The following is a 19,642-nucleotide window of genomic DNA, read 5'->3' on the forward strand; positions in this document are numbered from 1 at the left end:
GAATCAATTTAACACCCCAGATTTTGCAGTGTAATGTGTGTTATTCACAATAGAAGTAGGAGTGAAGATTTTCGAAGTGATACTGAAGTTAAACATGACCAACGAGCGGTCGCTTGTGACCTCTGAAATGTATTCTTTTGTGGCTCAAGAATCACGTTTTGTAATTTCTAAATTACTTTCGTGCGAAAGCCAAAATCAAGTCATCAACAGCTCCTTTTTTCACTTTCTAGTGAACTAAATGTAATCACTGGTGCTTGGATCCCATGAAGTCAAGTGAGTTTGCATAAACCAAAAAAACTCTACAAAGAGCAAACCCATACTTTTCTTTGATAAGTGACAATAAACCGTTTACAAGCATAATCTACCACAGTGTAGGGCCTACATGACGTAAAGCTAGATCAGCAAGGCTGGGCCTCATCCAACATTATCCAATATGGTTCTCATCATTAATCTCATAGGCTCATCCTTATATGAGGTGTTAAATGGTTTGGTGAACTTGTTAATTATACATTGTACATGTGGAATATTGCCTGCATGGTCCATAGACAGAACAAGTACTAACTCTTTTGCAGTACCAGTCAGGGGTATCATCCAATGGGAAAGAACATTCTTCTAGTTCGGGCGTGCACGATTGCCCTGAGAAGGACACAAACTAATCATAAAACAAAATGAGTGAAAAAATGCATTCATGATATCAAGAGAAAAAAATTCACATTTTCAAATATTGCGTTAGCCTACATTTTTTAGAATAACAATAATTAAATGTAAGGGGGAGCTTACCATCTTTATTGGAGAACAGAAGATGCTCCTCTAATGGCAAGATGCTGTAGGAGCCAATACATCCAAGCAGCCATTCAACCTGAACAATTGGCGCTTTGTATTTTTCATTCAGCTCTGCAATACAGAATTAAAGCAATTAAATTGAATGGCACACAAATAATCAGTACAACAAATACTTTCAAAATATCATAAATTTCCTTAGCATTAATCATCGCTACGCTCGGACGATACTGCTAAAGCTTGTGATTTGAGTCTCAACAACTCCCATGTCAATTTTTATGAGGATAATGTTATGGTGGTTCTAGATCTAAATAATATTATTCATCTGGTAGAACGAAACAAAGAAATGAGTTTATGACATTTTTTGATTGAGTGGCATTATATCATTCTTAGCAAAAATTACTCTTTCAAATTTGTAGGGAGCCACGCAGGAACTTGTTGCTCATTAAATTTGCTGTCTGAAAATGCATCTTCTGAGGTGACCTCTGACAGGTAGATGATCAGACTTTTGACCTCCGATGGAAAGTTCAACACATCAGGAGTGTCCACTGGAGTTGCCCCACACAATAACAGCAGATTTTTTTGCATCAGCTGGGTAAACAAGTTAAAGTATCACAACATTGTATAAGCCATTGATGTGCCAGTTGGTTAGAAATTCTAACTTGATTGTTTACATTACTCATTAGAATCGTTGTTGAAATAGAACATTTCATGATCACATTAATGAACGAAATAATAAATTGCAAACATAAAAATAAGTAGTTAGGTATGGGATGATATCATATATACATTGTAACACTACATTTAAAGTTTACCTCTAGCAATAGTAACAGATTGGCCCTTTAGCAGTACTTTGTAGTCGTGCAGTAATGGTGCACCTGTCCATAACCTAGCATGCTCTGGACCCAGTGTTTTTCAATTGATGGCATCGCCTTTAACCTCATAGTCGACCTCTGGGAGAAGAAATTCTACTTTCAATGAAGCTGTCACCCCTGTTAAAAATAATTGACAATGTAGAAGACATACATTGCAGATAAAAAATGATCAAATGATTTGAAAAACATTTTATTACACTGTTTTGTTTTAACAAAAATGCCATTTAAATGTTATAAAATAAGAAAATACTTGTAGTACAAAAGCCTTGGTAAATTGCTTTCGGTTCTTCGAATAAAAATGGTTGAAAAATTGATGACTACCTCAAGGGCTGCCAACTAAGGTACCAACTTGTAACACACAAAATCAAGTTTTAGGTCTAAACCAATAATACACAATTTGTTGGTTGTTTTTGTGTTTGGTTTATTTCCATTTGCACAACTTTATAGTACATTAAATAACAGCAGTCATAATAGTAATGAAAAATGTAATAAGGTACTTTGCACATGATTGCTCACAAATAACTTACATTTGAAGGTAAGAATCCAAACTCAGGCAGCTATTCCCTGAAAGAACTTGAGGGATCTATCCAATGCAATGTCTTCATCATCTATACATTTTAAAATTATGAATTAAAAATAACAAATTGTCATTTCAGAAAACATATGTTCTACAAGAATGCCAGCCTGTCAATTTTAATTGCAGTCAACTATTGTGAAAACGAGACAAGATTTTGTGTAATTGTGAGTTAGTAAATTGAACTACAGAATAGATGAAATCTACAAGATTTTTCACATTAGCAATGCATTTACCTGCTTTAATGATGACATGGGTGGTAACACTGTCAAAATTAGTTGTGCACAGACAGTTGTTCACAAATGCTAGGTCTTTGACTTGCCTCTGCATAAAAACAAAAAAACAAAAAGACAACTAATACACAGAGTCTTAAGCTTTGCGAGGCTTGATAAAAAATGAGGTAAGATCCGATTGACTTTGTATGTATTCATATTTAATAGGAACTTCCCACTCACATTGCTTAAAAGCAAACAAAATTCATCATTGCAACATCAAAACACAAGATTTGCTCATGTATTAACCAATAGAGCACTGCTAGAAAATCTCTTGATAGAAAATTAATTCCAAACTGTCCAAAATGAAAGATGAAATAGTTAATTATTTCAAATTTGTTTTAGTTTCACCCTTACATCAATGTGTGACAAACCTTGCATACTTTGTGCATCATGAGGGCAGAGTTTCATGTTGTGCCTAATCACTGAGTACACACTGCTTATCAAACATTGAGTTAATGACACACAAACAAACCACCAACAGCAACAACAAAACCAATACACTTTGCATCCAAAAAGCAACTGCATGTATAAATCCGATCATTCGTAACAAATTACTCAAACAGGAAAGTGAAATCCATAGTGAAATCCAATATTAAGCTTAACAAAAATAAAGAAATCACTCACCACTTCTTCAGAGTTCAGCATTGTTGCAACAAGTGATACACTTGTGGTCATGGAGGATTTCTTTGTTGAAGTGATGGGGCTTGTAAGTTCTGTGTATAAAAATAATTAGGCCGCGCCATGATAGGACAGAGGTATGCACTAGTACACACATAGTGCATTAAAAGCATTACAGGATACAGGGTGTAGCGGTTCAGTTTAGAGCTGTAGAAGTACCATGACAACGTTCCCCCAAAATCTGATTAAGTGTTATAAAATCAGGTTTAGTTTTTACTCAATCAATCCCCCCCCCCCCAAAAAAAAAAAAAAAAAAAAAAAAAATAATAATAATAATAATAATAATAATATTAATAATTAGAAAGTACATCTATTCGTTGAAGTCAACTGAAAGCTACAGGAAGCTCGAAATGTGGAAACCACTCATGCATGTGTGAGAAAACCAAGCATTGACACCCACTCTCCCCAAAAAGTTATAATAATAAATAAATAAAATAACTCAATGTTTAAACAAATACATACAATATAATGTTAGAGAAAATACATAAATAGTATCAACAAATAAACAAATAGTAAATAAAATACAAAAGATTATAAATAATATCAATCAAATATTACCTTGAAAAAGGTCAATGCATTCCTGTATGGGGGGCCTTGATTGTGCAGCTGGGCTGACCATCCTCTCTATTAAGGGCTGCAGTGATGAAAATCTCCCAAGATGAGATAACTGAAATGTACCCGCTTTCATGTTTCGCACAACACCCTCTGGCTCATTTGTGTAAGGGGATGTTGTTTCGTGCGGAATGTGGCCATCAGTCAAAACATAAAAGATGAGACAGCCAGCCATCTGAAATAATACAATTTTAACGTAAGCACATCTCTACATAAGCAACTCTACTAATAAATAGTCTTGCTGTGAAAGAAATAGCATGAATGAATTTTAATAAATGCTGTGCCCATCTGTGTTGTGCAACCCACCTGTGTTGTGCAAGTTTATCACTGTATAAAACTAATATTACATACCTGTACATCTGAAGATTTCTTGTATCTGACCATATCTCCTTGAAGACTCTCTGCTGACATCCAGCAGAAAGTCCCGATTGCGTTGGTTAATAGAGTGGTTTTCCCCAAGATCAATCTAGACACTCCAAAGTCCCCGATCTTTACAGCACCTGTTTTATCTACATTGATTACACAAATTGAGTGCATTTAATCATAATCTCGACTAAATTGAATTCACGATCAATTTCTGCTTGAGACAGGTACATTTTTGTAATCTATAATTTTGCAAATGCAATTTATTAAACTTGTTTTGTTTGCTTACAAATCTATGTTTTTAAATAACAATAGCATCTGAAAAAGGGCAAGTGAGGATTTTAATCAGTATAACACAGTATAACACCACAGATGTTGTGTACAATTGTTACATCATTGGAGGAATATATATATAAATATATAAAAGACCTAAACCTCTTTCAAAAAGGAGGATATATAGGAAGTTTATTTAACTTACCAAGCAACACATTTGCAGGCTTTATGTCTCTGTGGACAATACCATGTTGGTGTAATTCCTGCAGACCTTTCAGGAAACCAAGGCACAGATCTTTTCGGTTACTATCTGACAGGTCAATTGCAGAAACTCTGCCTTCGATGATGTCTTGCATGTTGTACTCACACAGCTCAGTTGCAAAGTAGGTGAAGTCGTCATCTTCCTCAATACACATTGTCTTCAAAACATGATTGAGGTTTTTTCCTTGAAGCTCTTTAAATATGGAGACTTCTTCTCCTACCATTTCAGTATTCACACGCTTGACTGCAATGGGACAGTTGTTGAAAGCTCCCAGGTAGACCTGTGAGCCGTTGCTTCCCTCAGCAATACTCAGCGATTTGCTGAATACAATCATGCCAACTTTTCGTTTCTTGGAGTCGTCCATACTTTTTAGTTTTTGTAGTTTTTCTGCCCATCTCGAAACCTTTAATAATAAGGAACATTTTAAAACAATTCACATAATGTAGAATCCATTTGTAACACTGTCAATGAAAAAAAATAAAAATAAAAAATTAAAATTCTCAACCAATATTTGTAATAGCTACTCCTGTAAATGTTGTCTTCCTTCATTTTACGAAGATACATATACACGCATAAGAGGGGAGATGGCCTTAGCTTTCGATCCTTCGTCAGAGGCGTGAAAAAAGGACAAACAAAAACATATCCATTTATAGTAAAAAAGGGAAGCAGGGGATTAAGGGAAGGTTTCCAGAAAAAAAATATATATATCCATTTATTATGTCTACAATCGCAGCACAAGCAAGGCAAAACTGGAAAAATTGTCAGTAATATAATTGCCATGTGGGCTGATTCAAAGCACCAATGAGCAGGACATGAAAAATAATAAAGTATGAGTCTAAATATCATTCTATATGTATTCAGGCCATAATAGGGTTATTGAAATTGTCCAATGTTTCCTATGTTAACATTTCTAAGACCAAACCATCTTTGATTTGTAATATTTTTCCACAGCATTTCTATTTTAAAATCTGAAGTAAAAACATCAAGTGTATTTAACCATGTCCAAGCACAATGTATGGTAATGTAATGACGTACATTGTCTCAACTGCCAAAAAACACAATAATATGAAGAAGAAAAAAAAAAGATAAACTGAATATTGTTGTGACATGGCTGGATAATCCTTTTTTCTTGTATAATTTCACCTCCTAGGTCGTGGTTTTCTTTTCCTCCCAATTTTCTTTTAACAAAGCATTAGTCAGTGCTGACTGCCATTCCATGACCTCATTTGCCTTTTCCCAAGTGATACGTTTATTGCTCTTGTTATTTACGGCCCCATTAAATTGTGGCCCAAGGTCCTTTCCCCCAAGACTTTGCTTATTTATTCCAGATAAGACTAAAAGTGCAGACTGGCATCTTTGACATATTTCTGGCTAAAATGTTGGCTATAACTTTGATACTGTGTTTGGGTGTAATTATTGTTAATTTTAGATGTTTTTTTTTTTTTTTGCTGGTTCGATTTTACAACTCTTCTTAATTTTATTATTTGGTTATAACGAATTTGCGATATGTTAATTGTTGAATCACAATTAAAAAAAATATTGTTTGTTTTCTTCGAGTTCAAATTCTAGTCGAGTTGACCTTATTCAGTTTTTTGTTCTTTCCATTAGTCTTTCTGTTGAAGTTTTTAGTGGGTAAAATATCCTATATAAATGTTTTTTCTTGTTTCATAAAAAGTCAGTTGTCAATGTTTCTTCTCATCAAATTGCCTCACGACTTTATGCTCACTCGATCCTAGGTAAACATTTTCTTTTTGCAAGCGAGTTCCCCCAAAGTCTGTATTTATTGGATGCTAATTATATTATTTATTTATTTATTTCAAAGTGTTCCAGTTTCCAGGTTACATTATCACCATCAGAGTCTTACAGAGTGACGAACAACTTGTATAAGTCCCTTTACAATGCTTACACGTAAGAAGTCTGGGTTACCATCACCTATATTCAGTTATAGTATATGTGCATTCAAATTTGAAAGAATTGTAAAGAATTCCGGTTAAAAGCATGTGGTATTGTTCAGTTTCCTTTTATAAAAGCTTAAAGTTAAGCTTACAAGAAACAGACACTTCTTCACTTATTTATACATTAAACTATTGCTGCTAAAAATCAATACAAAAGGTTTTTAACGACATACCTCATGGGACTCCTCACTAGAATCTTTAGCAGCATTCTAAAAGGAAAAAAAAGGATCAATAAATAAATATGAAATATATTTGTGTAGGTCTTTTATTAATACAATATTTGCTTCCAATTTAAAACAACCATGAATTGATCTGAGTGTAAGAAAGAAGTATAGAGGTTATTGTAGATGCATACACCTCACTCTGCATTTTTAATGTGCACGTTTTTTGAATATGTCTTAAAGTCTTTTTTAATATGTATTACAAAAAAGAAGATTTTTCCGTCTTTATTATATAAATGTGCTATATTGCCTCACCTTTTTTCTCCATGGAACATTATCATCTCCATAATCATATCGAAGCTCCTCCCCCTTTGGAATGATGCACCGAGCGAACAGGCACAAACACGGGTGTTCCATCAACAGACATTACCTTCATCTGGGTATTTGACTTTCTTACATGCTCATCATTTACCATTCAACAAGCACCATCTGATTGGGTACCATCCACACTGTAAGAAAGTTACACAACAAATTAAAAAACACAGATCATGTATTTACCTGTGTTTTATTTGATTTGTTCAATACAAAACAGTGTTAACAATTACTTCCCTATAATTGTTGGGGACACTTAAGTCCTTTTCATAGTGTGTTCGTGCAATAAACAAAAAATAAGCACAACAGGTTTCCTTACGGTGACTGATTAATATAACTTACCAGTATTTGCCTCCCTTGTCCTGAAAAAAGAACAAGAAACTTCCTTTGTCGACAGGGTAGTTCTCTTGCCGGTGCTCACCTTCTTCGTGAGTGATTATTTCGCCACGATATTGAAGAAGAAAATCCCCTTGTGCAAACTCTCTTGTGGTGAATGTTCCATACCCTGTTAAAAGTAAAAATAAGTAAGCTTGAATACAATTTAATCTGGTTGCACTCATAAAATGTATGTTTAAGTGTAGTCCTTAATGTGTGACTGTAGCCTATATGGCTCGTTTATACCATTTCTGTTTTGAGGAGTAATGTACTTTCCAAGTACATTTCATGTATTAACCATAATGGTAATCAAATTAAATGATCTTAGCTTGTCTTTGCCTTGGTTAAATGCTATCAATTTCACATGTAAATAACCATCATATACAGAAATTTGATTAATATAAACAACATCAAGAGACTCAAAAAAGCAGAAATAATAAATCCAAGGACAGCTCAGCTTCGTATTGCAACTTACCAATGGAGTCATTAATGTACTTCACTTCAAACCCATCATTATCTTGTTGGTTCTTGCATGCAGCATGTGCCTGCTGCGTCGGAGTGAGTCGTTTTGTCCTCAACCGTGACATTGCTGACAACTATTGTCTGCAAAGAAATACATCCAATGAACGTGATCAGTATTTTGAAAGGCTTTCACGTACACTGTAGGCCTACCTACTAGGTGATACACACTTTCTGTATGTACAATAAAGGTATCTTGCAACCCGACACCACCCCCTCCCCATTTTAGTGAAAACAAAAAATGTCAATTCTGTCCAAGAAAAGTTAGTGGAGTACAATATCGATGTACTTCTTAGCTGGCTGGAGGATGACAGAAACAAATATATACATAACTTCAGCCTTTCCTTCCACTTGAAAAAAATTTAAGGACTGGACTTTCATCAAAGAAACAAAAACTAATGATGTTTATTGAACAAATTTTTGGGTTTTTTTAATGGACTAAAATGCTTTATTTCAATTGGATTTTATTTAAGTTGACATTTGAGGCTCTAAATCTATTATTATTATTATTATTAAAAAGATTTATATAGCGCATTTCCAAAATAGACCATACACTTTACAATAAAAATTGAAATTAAATATAATAGAAAGCAAATTTATGCACACACATAAAAAGCACAAGAAACAGCACATTAGAAGAATAACAAAAACTAATGCTGTTTATTGAACAAAAGTTTTTTTAATGGACTAAAATGCTTTATTTCAATTGGATTTTATTTAAGCATCTAAGTATCAACAAATAAGAAAACATTGAACCATTTTTCATATTTTCCCTAAAACGTGATCGCCTATGTGATGGCATTTTCACAGTTTTTGTTTTAATTGTTAATAATAATAACTTACTCTTTCTAAACCACGTTCTCATCCATTTACCGGCATTACACACTTATAAGCTGGGGCTTCTACCTATCACTATCTAACCATCAGTGAAGAAGTGAATATAATGGACTTTAAACTATTTGAAATAATTGCATTTCAAACATTGTTTTGAAAAGACTTATATTAAAAACACATCAAAATATAGTATGTTTAACAGAGTAAAACCCTCCACGGTAGAACTAAGGCTATCTTGGGTGTCTGTGTGTAGTGTGGTTTAATGCAAGGAGTCAGCAAGTTTTCAAGGTGTCCTTGGCATAACACAGCTAGATAGATTACTGTTTAAAGTGGGGAAGTCAACCTGATTGATGTCTTATTGGTCAGCCTTGTGGTTTCACCCTGTCTGAGGTCACCAGCCAGCAATGGTTAAGGACACTGACATTCTAGAGAATAATTCCAGAATTACAGAGGTCTTGGCTTGGATGCATGGAGAGGTCTGGGCTTGGATTGAGACCATCCCTTGAAATCATGGTTTGGAGACTATGTTTTTTGAAGGTGATTTAAGGGAATTGCAATTTCCTTAAATTATGCCCTTAAAGCACGGTGAAAGAGAAATAGATCTTTGAATTAGAGAAAATTCCTACTTTCAATGAGGAAGTCAGTTTCATAGTGCCATGAAAGTCAGTTTGGCAAAATTCTTAGTTTTGTATAAGTAACCGGAATTGGAGGTCAAGTCTTTTTCTCGGGTTTTCTTGGTCGATTTCTTTTAACTTTGTATTTTCATTTCATGGCCAAATCTTACTCCACACAATAATATGTATAATTTGTACAGCCATAATTTGCAATAAACTAAAGTATTTGAAGAAACAGAATCGTGCTTATGTAAACCTCTAACTGTGTGATGGGACCATGGAGGTAGGGACCAACTTTGAATTTCGAATATATAAAAATGCATAAGCTTTGCACAGTCTTTTGCACCAGCTGGATGGCCCCTACCAAGCCCTGGTCCATCTAGACAATGGAAATGTCATCTAGCCTATTTGGCTAAAATTTTGGGAAATAAAACCTTCCCACACAGTTTAACATAATTTTATATGCACCAAGAGAAGATTTGAATATCAATTGTCTTTTGGGTAAATTGGCCAATACTTCAATCGAAACCAACAGAATTGTAAATATATTACTAAGACTCAAAGTCAACATTTGAACTTTTAGTAGAGTACATTCATATAGGTATTGCGTATATAGGTATTGCGCGATTATTATTATTATGTCTAAGATATTACATAAACTGCTCAAAAAAGTTCAGCATTTTTTTTAAACGCCTATCAAATATTTATAAAGCATATGAATGGAAAGCTGAAGTGTTCTTTTTTAAAATGGTACCGCATTTGTAGCAGTCACATTTTTTGTCAGAGCTGATCACCGTTATCTCGAACCGAGGAAAGTCACAAACTGAATGTGCCAAAATCACCACTATGAGTGCTGAATAAAGCAAATAATCCTGTTTCAATAGTACAGCATTAGTTAAAATGGATTAGGGGAGCTGTCAGGCCGTTATTGCTGAATATGGATCGTCTACCCGCTACTGAGGTTCGTAAAATTCATAATCAAATGTAAAATTGTTATTTGCTGAAAATTGTGTCACTGATATGGTTGTTTTTTTTTTTATTCAGTGTAAAAATTATGGTGATTTTGGCACTTTCAGTTTGTGACTTTCCTCTGTTCGCGACAACGATGATCAGCTCTGACAAATGTGACTGCTACAAATGCGGTACCATTTTAAAAAAAGAACACTTCAGCTTTCCATTCATATGCTTTATACTATAAGCGGGTCAATAAATGTTTGAAATATAGGCGTTAAACAAAAAAATCTAACTTTTGTTGAGCAGTTTATGTGCACAGTGCGTTATGTTCAGTTTAAAATAGTAATTGGGCTGAATTTGTCGAGTCAGGTGCATAAGTATGGTGATGCTAAAATCACTTGCCTCGGCGTGAATTTCCCACGTTTAAACCGAAATCTCCGAGTTTACTCATCGGTTTCACTGTGACCCTTATTAGCTGTTATCAGTATTTGTAGGCCTATTTTATTTATAACTTACTTTGAACATAGTTCCATATACGATTCAAATGAAAAGGTCTACTAAGGTAAAAGGCCCTACTGCAATTACTCGGTATAATCTGACGATATAAAGTGATTGCGCGTTGCGACTCAAACTTCTTAAACTTTAGACCTACTTTCTCTTCTGGTTACTTCGACTAAATCATTCTTTATTCGAAAAAAAAAAGAAAAAAAAAGGGTGCGATTGATAATTCGGAAAACTTACCTTAAAAACACTTGGCGAAACTGCTTAAATTAAGTAGATCTTATAGAAGCTTTGGACCACTCGAAGAAGAATACACGCACGGGTACAGCCTAGTCACTGGTGATAATACACGAGTGTGTGGGTGATTTCCCGGGACCGTCGATGGACTCGCGGGAACCTTCAGAAGCATGGTGCGGTATACCAAAATTTGCCGCATGAGGGCGCGCTCCTCTTCAGAGTTCCATTTAGGCAGTTTGCACAAACAAACTCTGTACGATAACACACATCAATCTTGGGACCGGAAAACAACAATACGGTTGTTTGGTGTCATTTGGGGACCGACGCTATTTTTGCGGTGGAACAGAGTGCGCCCTCAATGGACCATTTTTAGACTCCAAACAAGTGGGGACCGGGTAATCGGTCCCCACTTGTAGGTCCGGTCCCCACTTCGTTGGTGTGTATTCCTACGCCGGTCCCCAGATTACCTACTGGGTGAATACAAACAAACAAACAAACAAACAAACAAACAAACAAACAAATGACATTCAAAGATTCAGTAAAGTATACATTTAACCAGCACTCTCTCAAGTGCTTTGATTTTTTTTCTTTCTTCAGATAAGCAGGAAAGAATGCTTGTTTGTACATTAGTTATTGGGTTTTGATCTCTATCAACTTCTTTTTGACTCACACTGTAGAATCTGATGTAAAAATTGTGATGAACTTATCAGCAGTTATTGTTTTAAATGTTCAGGAAGTCAGGGTCAAATGAGGTTACCTATGATTGTTTTGATTGATTATTCAGTGTTCAATGCCCTTTCCATGATGTATGAACTTTAAAAATTCATAGCAAGGTTCAGGAGTTATGATTTTTTTCAAATAATAAGCTTTGAATTATTATTGTTCAATACCTAATGACATCATCATGATAAAATTGAGGGAGTTTCATCTCTTACTGAATATCTAACTATATGTGACCCCTCATACCCTAAGTTCCACCCCGGGGGAGGACACAAGCAATCCATCCAGTGGCCGTAGCAGGAAACAGCGCCACCAACCGACTGGTGGTGCATCGTTCTGAGGATGACTAGTGATACTAGTCGAAACGTAAACAAATTTACGTAGGTGTTGGCTGTGTTTCATAGTAATTTCATTTGCAAAGTAAACTACATGTGAAATTTCAATTTTATATCAGATTTGGAAGTGTGATTTTATTAGCAGACAATCACGGACGAGAAGAAGAAGTTCTAGATATTAAGAGTTTGTCTTTAGACCAAACCAAGGTGTTCGTACAAGCCTGGTGAAAAATGAAATTTGTTGATTGCAGCATTTGGTCTCAAGATATGTACATGTACAATGATGGAAATTGCCCCAAAAATTGTTTTATTTTTAAAACAATGTGATGACGTCATTATTAGCAGTCAATGTCATTTACTAAGGGGCCGTTCACAATTATCAACATTTCACAAGTGAAGAGTACACTTTTCAATACCCCCCCCCCTCACCCTAAAAGTTTACGGAAAAAAATATTAATTTTTTTCCACACAAGTCTATATACATATGTATAGACACTTAATGAATGTGATTTAAAGGGTTTTTGTAACTTTTGCAGATGAGGATTTTGGGCTTAGTGTGAATGAAGATGTATATACATTACCGGTAGTTACCTGTAGAAGTTTCAGCTTCATACAATTCAAGTTGTCAAGTTTTTGAAAAAATCACAGAGTGCAAATATCAACATTAATTTTTTTGTTTAAAGCGTACGGCGACATGAACCCCCCCAAAGCGTACCATTTGTACGCTCGTGCGCGACAATGTTGATATAATTGTGAAGGGCCCCTAACAGTACACCAAGTTTCAACTCAATCAGACTTTGGGTTTGACAGATACACAGCTTTAAAAAGTGCACCTTTTAAGCAATACCCGTTTCTAACCTGCCGCTAGAAGGGGCTACTAAATTTGGTGACGTCATCAGTCTTATTTTTTTAAACCAGACCCTTGCCCGACTTCAACGTTGAAATCACCCGCAAAAATACTGCCAGTTTTAAATTACAACGTTTCGACTGGAAGTAGAGGTCAAGCAAGGTCACACACACAATGAAAAATAAAGATCTAAAAGATTAAAAATATTGATGTTTAAAATCCTTGTAATTTGACAGCCAATGACATCATCATGACGTAACTGAAGCGGTTTCATCTCCTATATCTAACACGTTGTGAAATTTCAAGTTCATATGAGCTTAGGAAGGATACTTTTGTAAGGCGACAAGGGGCACTGAGAAGAAGAAAGAAGTATTAAGAAACAAAATAAGTCGTTGTATATTTGGTTTGGGGTAACACCATGTGTGTAACACTCAGTTCTTTTCAGAACTGAGAAGTCTCCCGAACCTCTGATTATCTACTCCGCGGCAGTAGAATAAAGCAAGACAGTCTCTTAGAACAAACTCTACCTGGCAAGTAGATACATGTACACACATGGTGTTACCGCAAACCAAATATACATTTGTACCTCACCATGCAATGCCTCAAATCCTATATAAGATAAGTCGTGTTTGAAAACACAAATGCCCTGCAAGCCAGTCCGTTTCTTGACATTTGATACATGTAGCAATGAGTGTTTTTTTCACAAATAATCTTTGCCAGTGTTGTGCAATGCTGTGCTGTGGTTACTCTGCCATGTACAATGTAGGTGGGAAAGACCATTGGGTGAAAACACTCATACACACTACAACTAATGTGGAAAACATTTCTTGTTTTAGCCATAATGACACCCACATACATGTACATACAATGGCAAGACCACCACACCCTCACCGACTACTCGCCTACGAGGCAACTTTCAAGGAGTCTTTGAAATCCTTAGAGGCACAGAATGGTGTTGCGTTTGCGGAGCTGACACTTTGAAAAACGAGACATTGTAAAATGACTAGCAGAGGCCAAGGAGAGTTCCACTGTCAAGCTGAAGAAACATTTCAAGGAAATGAGGAAGAACTAACCACAGCTATGAAGCTGTTTAGTTTGTTCTCAAGACCCAAGCAACTTCCAAGCAAAGGCCACAAGCACAAGAAAGAAGAGAGGCCACTGACTTTCTCCACCCAACAAAATCCGCCATAAGGCGCGCGGTCCATTTAGGGCCGGTTCGGCAATCATCCACGATTGTCAAACGATTACAGTAGCAAACGATTCAGCAGCGGTTGTGAGACGATTGGGGGATAGGTTCTTCAAACGCTTCAGTGCGCTGAGCTTGTCTCGGCGTCCGGAGTCCGAACAAAGGGGCTATAATCGGATTACTGTCCATTGTGTTGGGATTATAGCTTTGACTGTTCGGTTGTGGACTATGAATATGAATTTAAAAACTAAAATGTTCTAACGCGTTATTTTTGCGCTGTGTTTTTCCATTTCTAAAATGCTCGTCAAAAGATACCACACATACTTTTTTTAATCGTGAAAAACGATGAAGTATAACCTCACATTCTACTTTACCTCTTTTTGTCATGTATTTGCTTAGCCTAGCGCTGGCAACGTCAATGTACCTCACATGGGTACATCATGTACATGTATACTCGATTTGAGCGTTCGAGACGAACTCAATTTTTGGTTGGTTGTGACCAACTAAGAATGTTTCCCAACTAATGTGTATCTTTTTAATAAACGTATGACCAGGTTGTTGAATTTGGGTGTGATCTGCAAATAGGATTGTAATCAGTACGTCCTCGTCAGAAGGTTTAATTTTGAATTATTTTAATTTTAAACATACTGTTGGCATTGAAGAAGAAAAACCATTGCATTAATAAAAAGACTGCAATAAAAAATACCTAATGTATGTGTGTGTACTTATTTGTTTTACGCTTAATTGGAATAAATTAACAGATCTTATTATCAGAACATTTTGTTTATACCCTTCCCGTTTGTAAGTTTAAGATAAAACTCTCTATGTTTAAGGTTGATCAGACAAGGTTGATCAGACAATCTCGGGCTTTAATATAAATTTGTTTCCTGGAAAAGTATAAATAAATTTGGAGTCCGATTTTGGTGAAAATCTGAAACATAAATATTACAAATCTGTGAAATTATAAATGAATAGTTGAATCACTTTTTATTAAAAAGACGCATCATGTTAAATCTCTTTTTTGAATGTGTGTGGCTCTGAAAAGAGCCGTTTGGTTTGTTTGAGAGAAAGTTTCTCTCCTTCCTCAGAGTTTCTTGAACTTGTGGATGAGACGATCGTGTCGGTCCATGTCGGCTGCACTCTGAAAAACCTTCTTGCATCCTTGCTTGCACCTTCGCTGTTCACCTGAAAGTGGCGACTCAAGACCCTCGTCCAAGTCTGCAAACTGAAGCGTTCCCGCAGTCGCCCTTTGAGCCATTTCATGCCATGCCATGAAGTGATCTGGATGTTGCTCGGATGGTTTCGGCGTGAAGTTGTAGCCATCTGCAAACTCACGTAAAAAAGTTATCAACTTCGTTGCGCGAATCGGCCTCTTGGAACAATGACCACAGGAAGAGGGCTAAATAAAGATGAACCTTTGCATTGCAATGGACTAAACTTAAACTCCATTTTGACCTGGAAGACGAAAGACCTCTGGCCGACGCTTTTTTGGAAGTGTTGTTGTTTATTGTTTATAGCTAGGCCTACGCTATAGCGACTATTTATAGTGATGTCCAGTCACAACTACGGGTTGCTACTACATAACTGTGTTTCTCCCTCAGCTTTCTATTCCAGTACACCTGTCCCATACTGCTGAACACGGTCACAGTATTTACGAGCAAAAGTCTGTTAAACAAGTATTTATTTGAGTTGCCAGTGTGATATTTTAGGTTAGTTTTTGAGATTTAGTTTCATCTACATTGAACGTGCTCACGATGAACTTCCAGGATTGTGACAGCATTGACCGATCGCCCAACAAGCGAAGAAGTAAGTTCACATTAGCACTTTATTTAATCAGTGTTTTTTAACACTATTATATTAAACAAAAATATCATCATTAATATTTGGACATAGTTCGGATGCCTTCCGAGAAAAATTCAGGTAAAAGGCCGTTACAAAAAAAACCACGTTCTGGGTACCAGCCACTATAAATAAATGCTAGCGTGGCTTTAAGAATATTTGTTTTACTCAAAGATTACTCCGTGCCACTTAAAAAACAAGATCGTACTTAATCGTAATATGTACTTCTTTATTCATTCACAGATGTTGAAATTGACAGTGATGATTCAGATGATGACATTGCACTGACTGGTCTGAGAACGCAGATCCGCACAGAAAACAGAGCGGAAGTTCGGAAGATGTTTCATGTTGAAAACCAGATGAGCCGTCAAGAACAAACTTCGGAACTTATCCTTGATATTCTCGGTGACATTCAGTCCCGCCTGGTGACAATGCAGGAGAAACAAGAAGAGATGGAGAAAAAACAACTAGACATCGACTTCAAACAAGATCGACTTCGGGAGCTGGTGAAAGTCATGGCTTCAAAGATATCGCCAGACATATTAGAAGAACCATCAAATCCACCCACTCCGTCCGTTTCATCAACCCCAGTCCGCTCGACAGGCCTACCAGTCCCAGTCCGTCTTCCAGGTCCGTCTATTCTAGACGGTCCGCCAGGTCCATCAACCCAAGGCCGTCCATCAGGTCCATCAACCCAAGCCCATCAGTTCATGCGACCTATCTCAGTGCCGTCATCCGAACAAGAAACAGCTGTGGACACAACTCCGTCACAACCGCAATCGGCAAAACTTATGTCGGGCCCTGATTCTGGCACCTATCTACTCGGTGGAAGTGAAACTCTGGTGCGTTCTGTTGCCGATTACAACGCCATGTTGAGAGAAGTGCAGCAAAGACGTCGCAACGCATCAGACAATGAAAAGGGAAAACTGCTATGTGTCTGCCTCTTGAAAAGAGAGGTACCAAAAGAAGAACTGGCCATCAAAAATGTCACTGGAAACTCTAGAGATGAGAACAAAAAGCGATGCAAAATCCCCCAGCTCGACAGAGTCATCATACACAGCATTTTCCATCAAGCCAAGATGCAATTTACTGGATTTTCTGACTGGTACACAGACTCTAAAAGTAAGACCGTGGAAGCGCTCAACGAATGCTGCAAGCGAGCCCGTTACGAAAAAAGAAAACGGGTGCTTGTGGAAACCGTAGATAATAGTAACTAGAAAGAAGTACCAGTAAATGTAGTTTCAAGTTCGTTTTGTTTTAAATTCAGAAGTGACACTCAATAAATTAATTCATAACAGCACCGCAGTGTGAGAGAGTTTTTATTTTGTGTTTTTGTCATTATTTTAATTCAAATATTTTTAGAAAAACGTCAATTAAACTAAATGGTGCCAGGCGAAAATGCTTCCACATACATAATGATCAATGAGATTTTCTTCGACTAAAAAAATGAATGAACTTAACTTTGGGTTCAAAACAAACTAATCTTTGATATTTGATTTAAAAGACAAACGTGAAAATGTACACATCAGGCTTGTGGTTTTTTATTTTTGTTTAACTGGACCATTTACCCACATGTAAATAGAATACTTATTGTTTTAACTATTAAGAACAACGAATTGAATGAAAAGTTATAGAACTGACTGGGCTAATTTATTGAAATGACGGGTCTACCTCTCAAAATCAAGAATTCCGATTTTTTTCGACTTACACAACACGATGTTAAAAGCCGTGTTTTGCCCCCAAAAATATGTTCACTCATGATGCAAAGAAAAAGCTACTACCTGGACGTACACACACCTAGCCAAAACCAAACCATTGTTACCAGTACTCCTGGCCGTGGAGGATTAGTTGGGATTAGCGAGGGATTAGCGGTGGAAGTGTCAGTGATAGCCTGGTGTAGGCGAACTCTTTTGTTAGTTGTAAACCACAGTCAAGTGCCAACTCTTTTGTGTTTCACCTCAGTAAGTCTTTCTATAATCTCTGGAAACGATTGCATCCCGAAACTCAGCCGATTGACCCTCTGTAAAATAATCGTTTGCGGCAATCGTGGATGATTGCCGAACCGGCCCTAAATGGACCGCGCGCCTAAGGCCAAGGAGCCTGAGCCAAGCCCTTGCCGGTGCCAAAGCCGCTGGGAGAAAGAGGGACACGCACTGAAAAAGATTCAGTACGCGGTCCTCCGTAGGGCGGGCTAGTCCCCTCGGTGGGCGGAGATCGAGAGCCGCTCCGAGGAAGGTAGGGGTCTGCGAGGGTATCGGGTGCGACTTTTCGGTGTTCACTAGAAACCCGAGATCGGAAGTGAGGTGCCAGGTGAGCCTGAGCGCCGCATCCGTCGCCGCCCGCGATGGGCCCACTACCAGCCAGTCGTCGAGGTACATCGCCGTCAGCGCCCAAGGCCAAATACTCGGAAAGGAGTAACAAGAAAGAAGTGGACCGCATCCCAAAACGGGAGGCTGAGACCAACTTCGTAGCCACTTCCTCCAATTTCCCACGGGCCTTATCGGCGAAGGGACGTTTGGAGGAAGTAGCCCCCCGGTCAGCAGTGAGTTTATCCGATGCCGAATCTGGGAGAACGGGCGTTGCAAAATACTTATCGAAATCCCCTTGGGAAAAACGATAGTAAGCTTCAGTGCGTGAAGCATGCGCCCGCCATTTCCCTGCCTGCATAACTGCATCCATACGATCTGTGCAAACACGATCCAGGGGCAGAGTCGGGAAAGTATTCTGGACCGATGGAGCTGGACCCGACCTCTTCTTGAAAGACTGGCGTTCAGAAGGAAGGGGGTCGGCCACGGCCGGCAGGTTCAGCACTCGGATCATGTCCAGCTGAACGAGCCGCAACTCAGTCTCACAAATTGACAACCGCTGCAGAGCGGACAACTCGTCCTCTTCCGGGGACGAGTCAACCCCAGGAGGGCGACTCGTCCCGGGCGAGTGCCCAGTACTTTTATCATGGTCCATAGATGAACCCGAATCAGAAAATTCTGACGCCGGGTGCAAACTGATCCCCGACAGGGATGTTACAGTCCTGGCGGTCACAGGTGGCCCCACAGGGGCCAGGGATACCGCTGGGACACGAGTCTGCGTCGGCACCGGTACCGAGCGGTGGCACGGCGGAGACGCCGGGGCCCTGCTCACGGTATGAGGGATACCGCTACCCGAGGCCACCCACTGGTGGTCAAACGGGACCGGTGCGTCGACCCGGGCCGGAAAACCCAGCGGGGCTGACACGCCATGAAGGGCCGACAAAACGGGCGGAGCCACTGGGCCATGGCCCTGCTCCAACCTGCCCGCCAGGGTGGCGGTCAACGCTTGAAAGGCCTCCATGAAGTCGGCCCTTGAAAGCGAGTCACCGCGGTGACGTTTGCCCCTGTGGGAGGAATCACTGGAGCTCGAAGAGCGCCGTGACCTTTTCCCCTTTTTGACCTTTTTCCCTCGACGGGAAGAAAGGGAAAAATTTGCGTGGTGGGGTAAGGACGTTTACTCCATCTTCTTTTAAAA

General features: G+C 38.1%; 2 protein-coding genes and 1 pseudogene across 2 annotated transcripts in view; 1 reads left to right on the forward strand and 2 right to left on the reverse strand.

Annotated features, from left to right (window-relative positions):
• LOC117289963 (nucleoporin GLE1-like) overlaps positions 1 to 14,259 on the reverse strand; it is a 53,851-nt gene extending 39,592 nt beyond the window's left edge. Inside the window, exon 1 of the mRNA XM_033771172.1 lies at positions 13,708 to 14,259. Coding sequence (XP_033627063.1) covers positions 13,708 to 13,710 — 3 coding nt within the window. The 5' untranslated portion in view covers positions 13,711 to 14,259. The remainder of the gene's footprint in view (positions 1 to 13,707) is intronic.
• Positions 603 to 8,224, reverse strand: LOC117289962 (annotated as a pseudogene).
• A 1,739-nt stretch (positions 14,260 to 15,998) lies between the features above and the next one.
• Positions 15,999 to 17,358, forward strand: LOC117290461. The gene is made up of 2 exons (XM_033771876.1): positions 15,999 to 16,108; positions 16,385 to 17,358. The coding sequence occupies exons 1-2, from the start codon at positions 16,057 to 16,059 to the stop codon at positions 17,356 to 17,358; spliced, it is 1,026 nt and encodes a 341-aa protein (XP_033627767.1). The 5' UTR covers positions 15,999 to 16,056.
• Positions 17,359 to 19,642: the final 2,284 nt, after the last annotated feature.

Source organism: Asterias rubens, chromosome 5, assembly GCF_902459465.1.
Source record: "Asterias rubens chromosome 5, eAstRub1.3, whole genome shotgun sequence".
NCBI lineage: Eukaryota > Metazoa > Echinodermata > Asteroidea > Forcipulatida > Asteriidae > Asterias > Asterias rubens.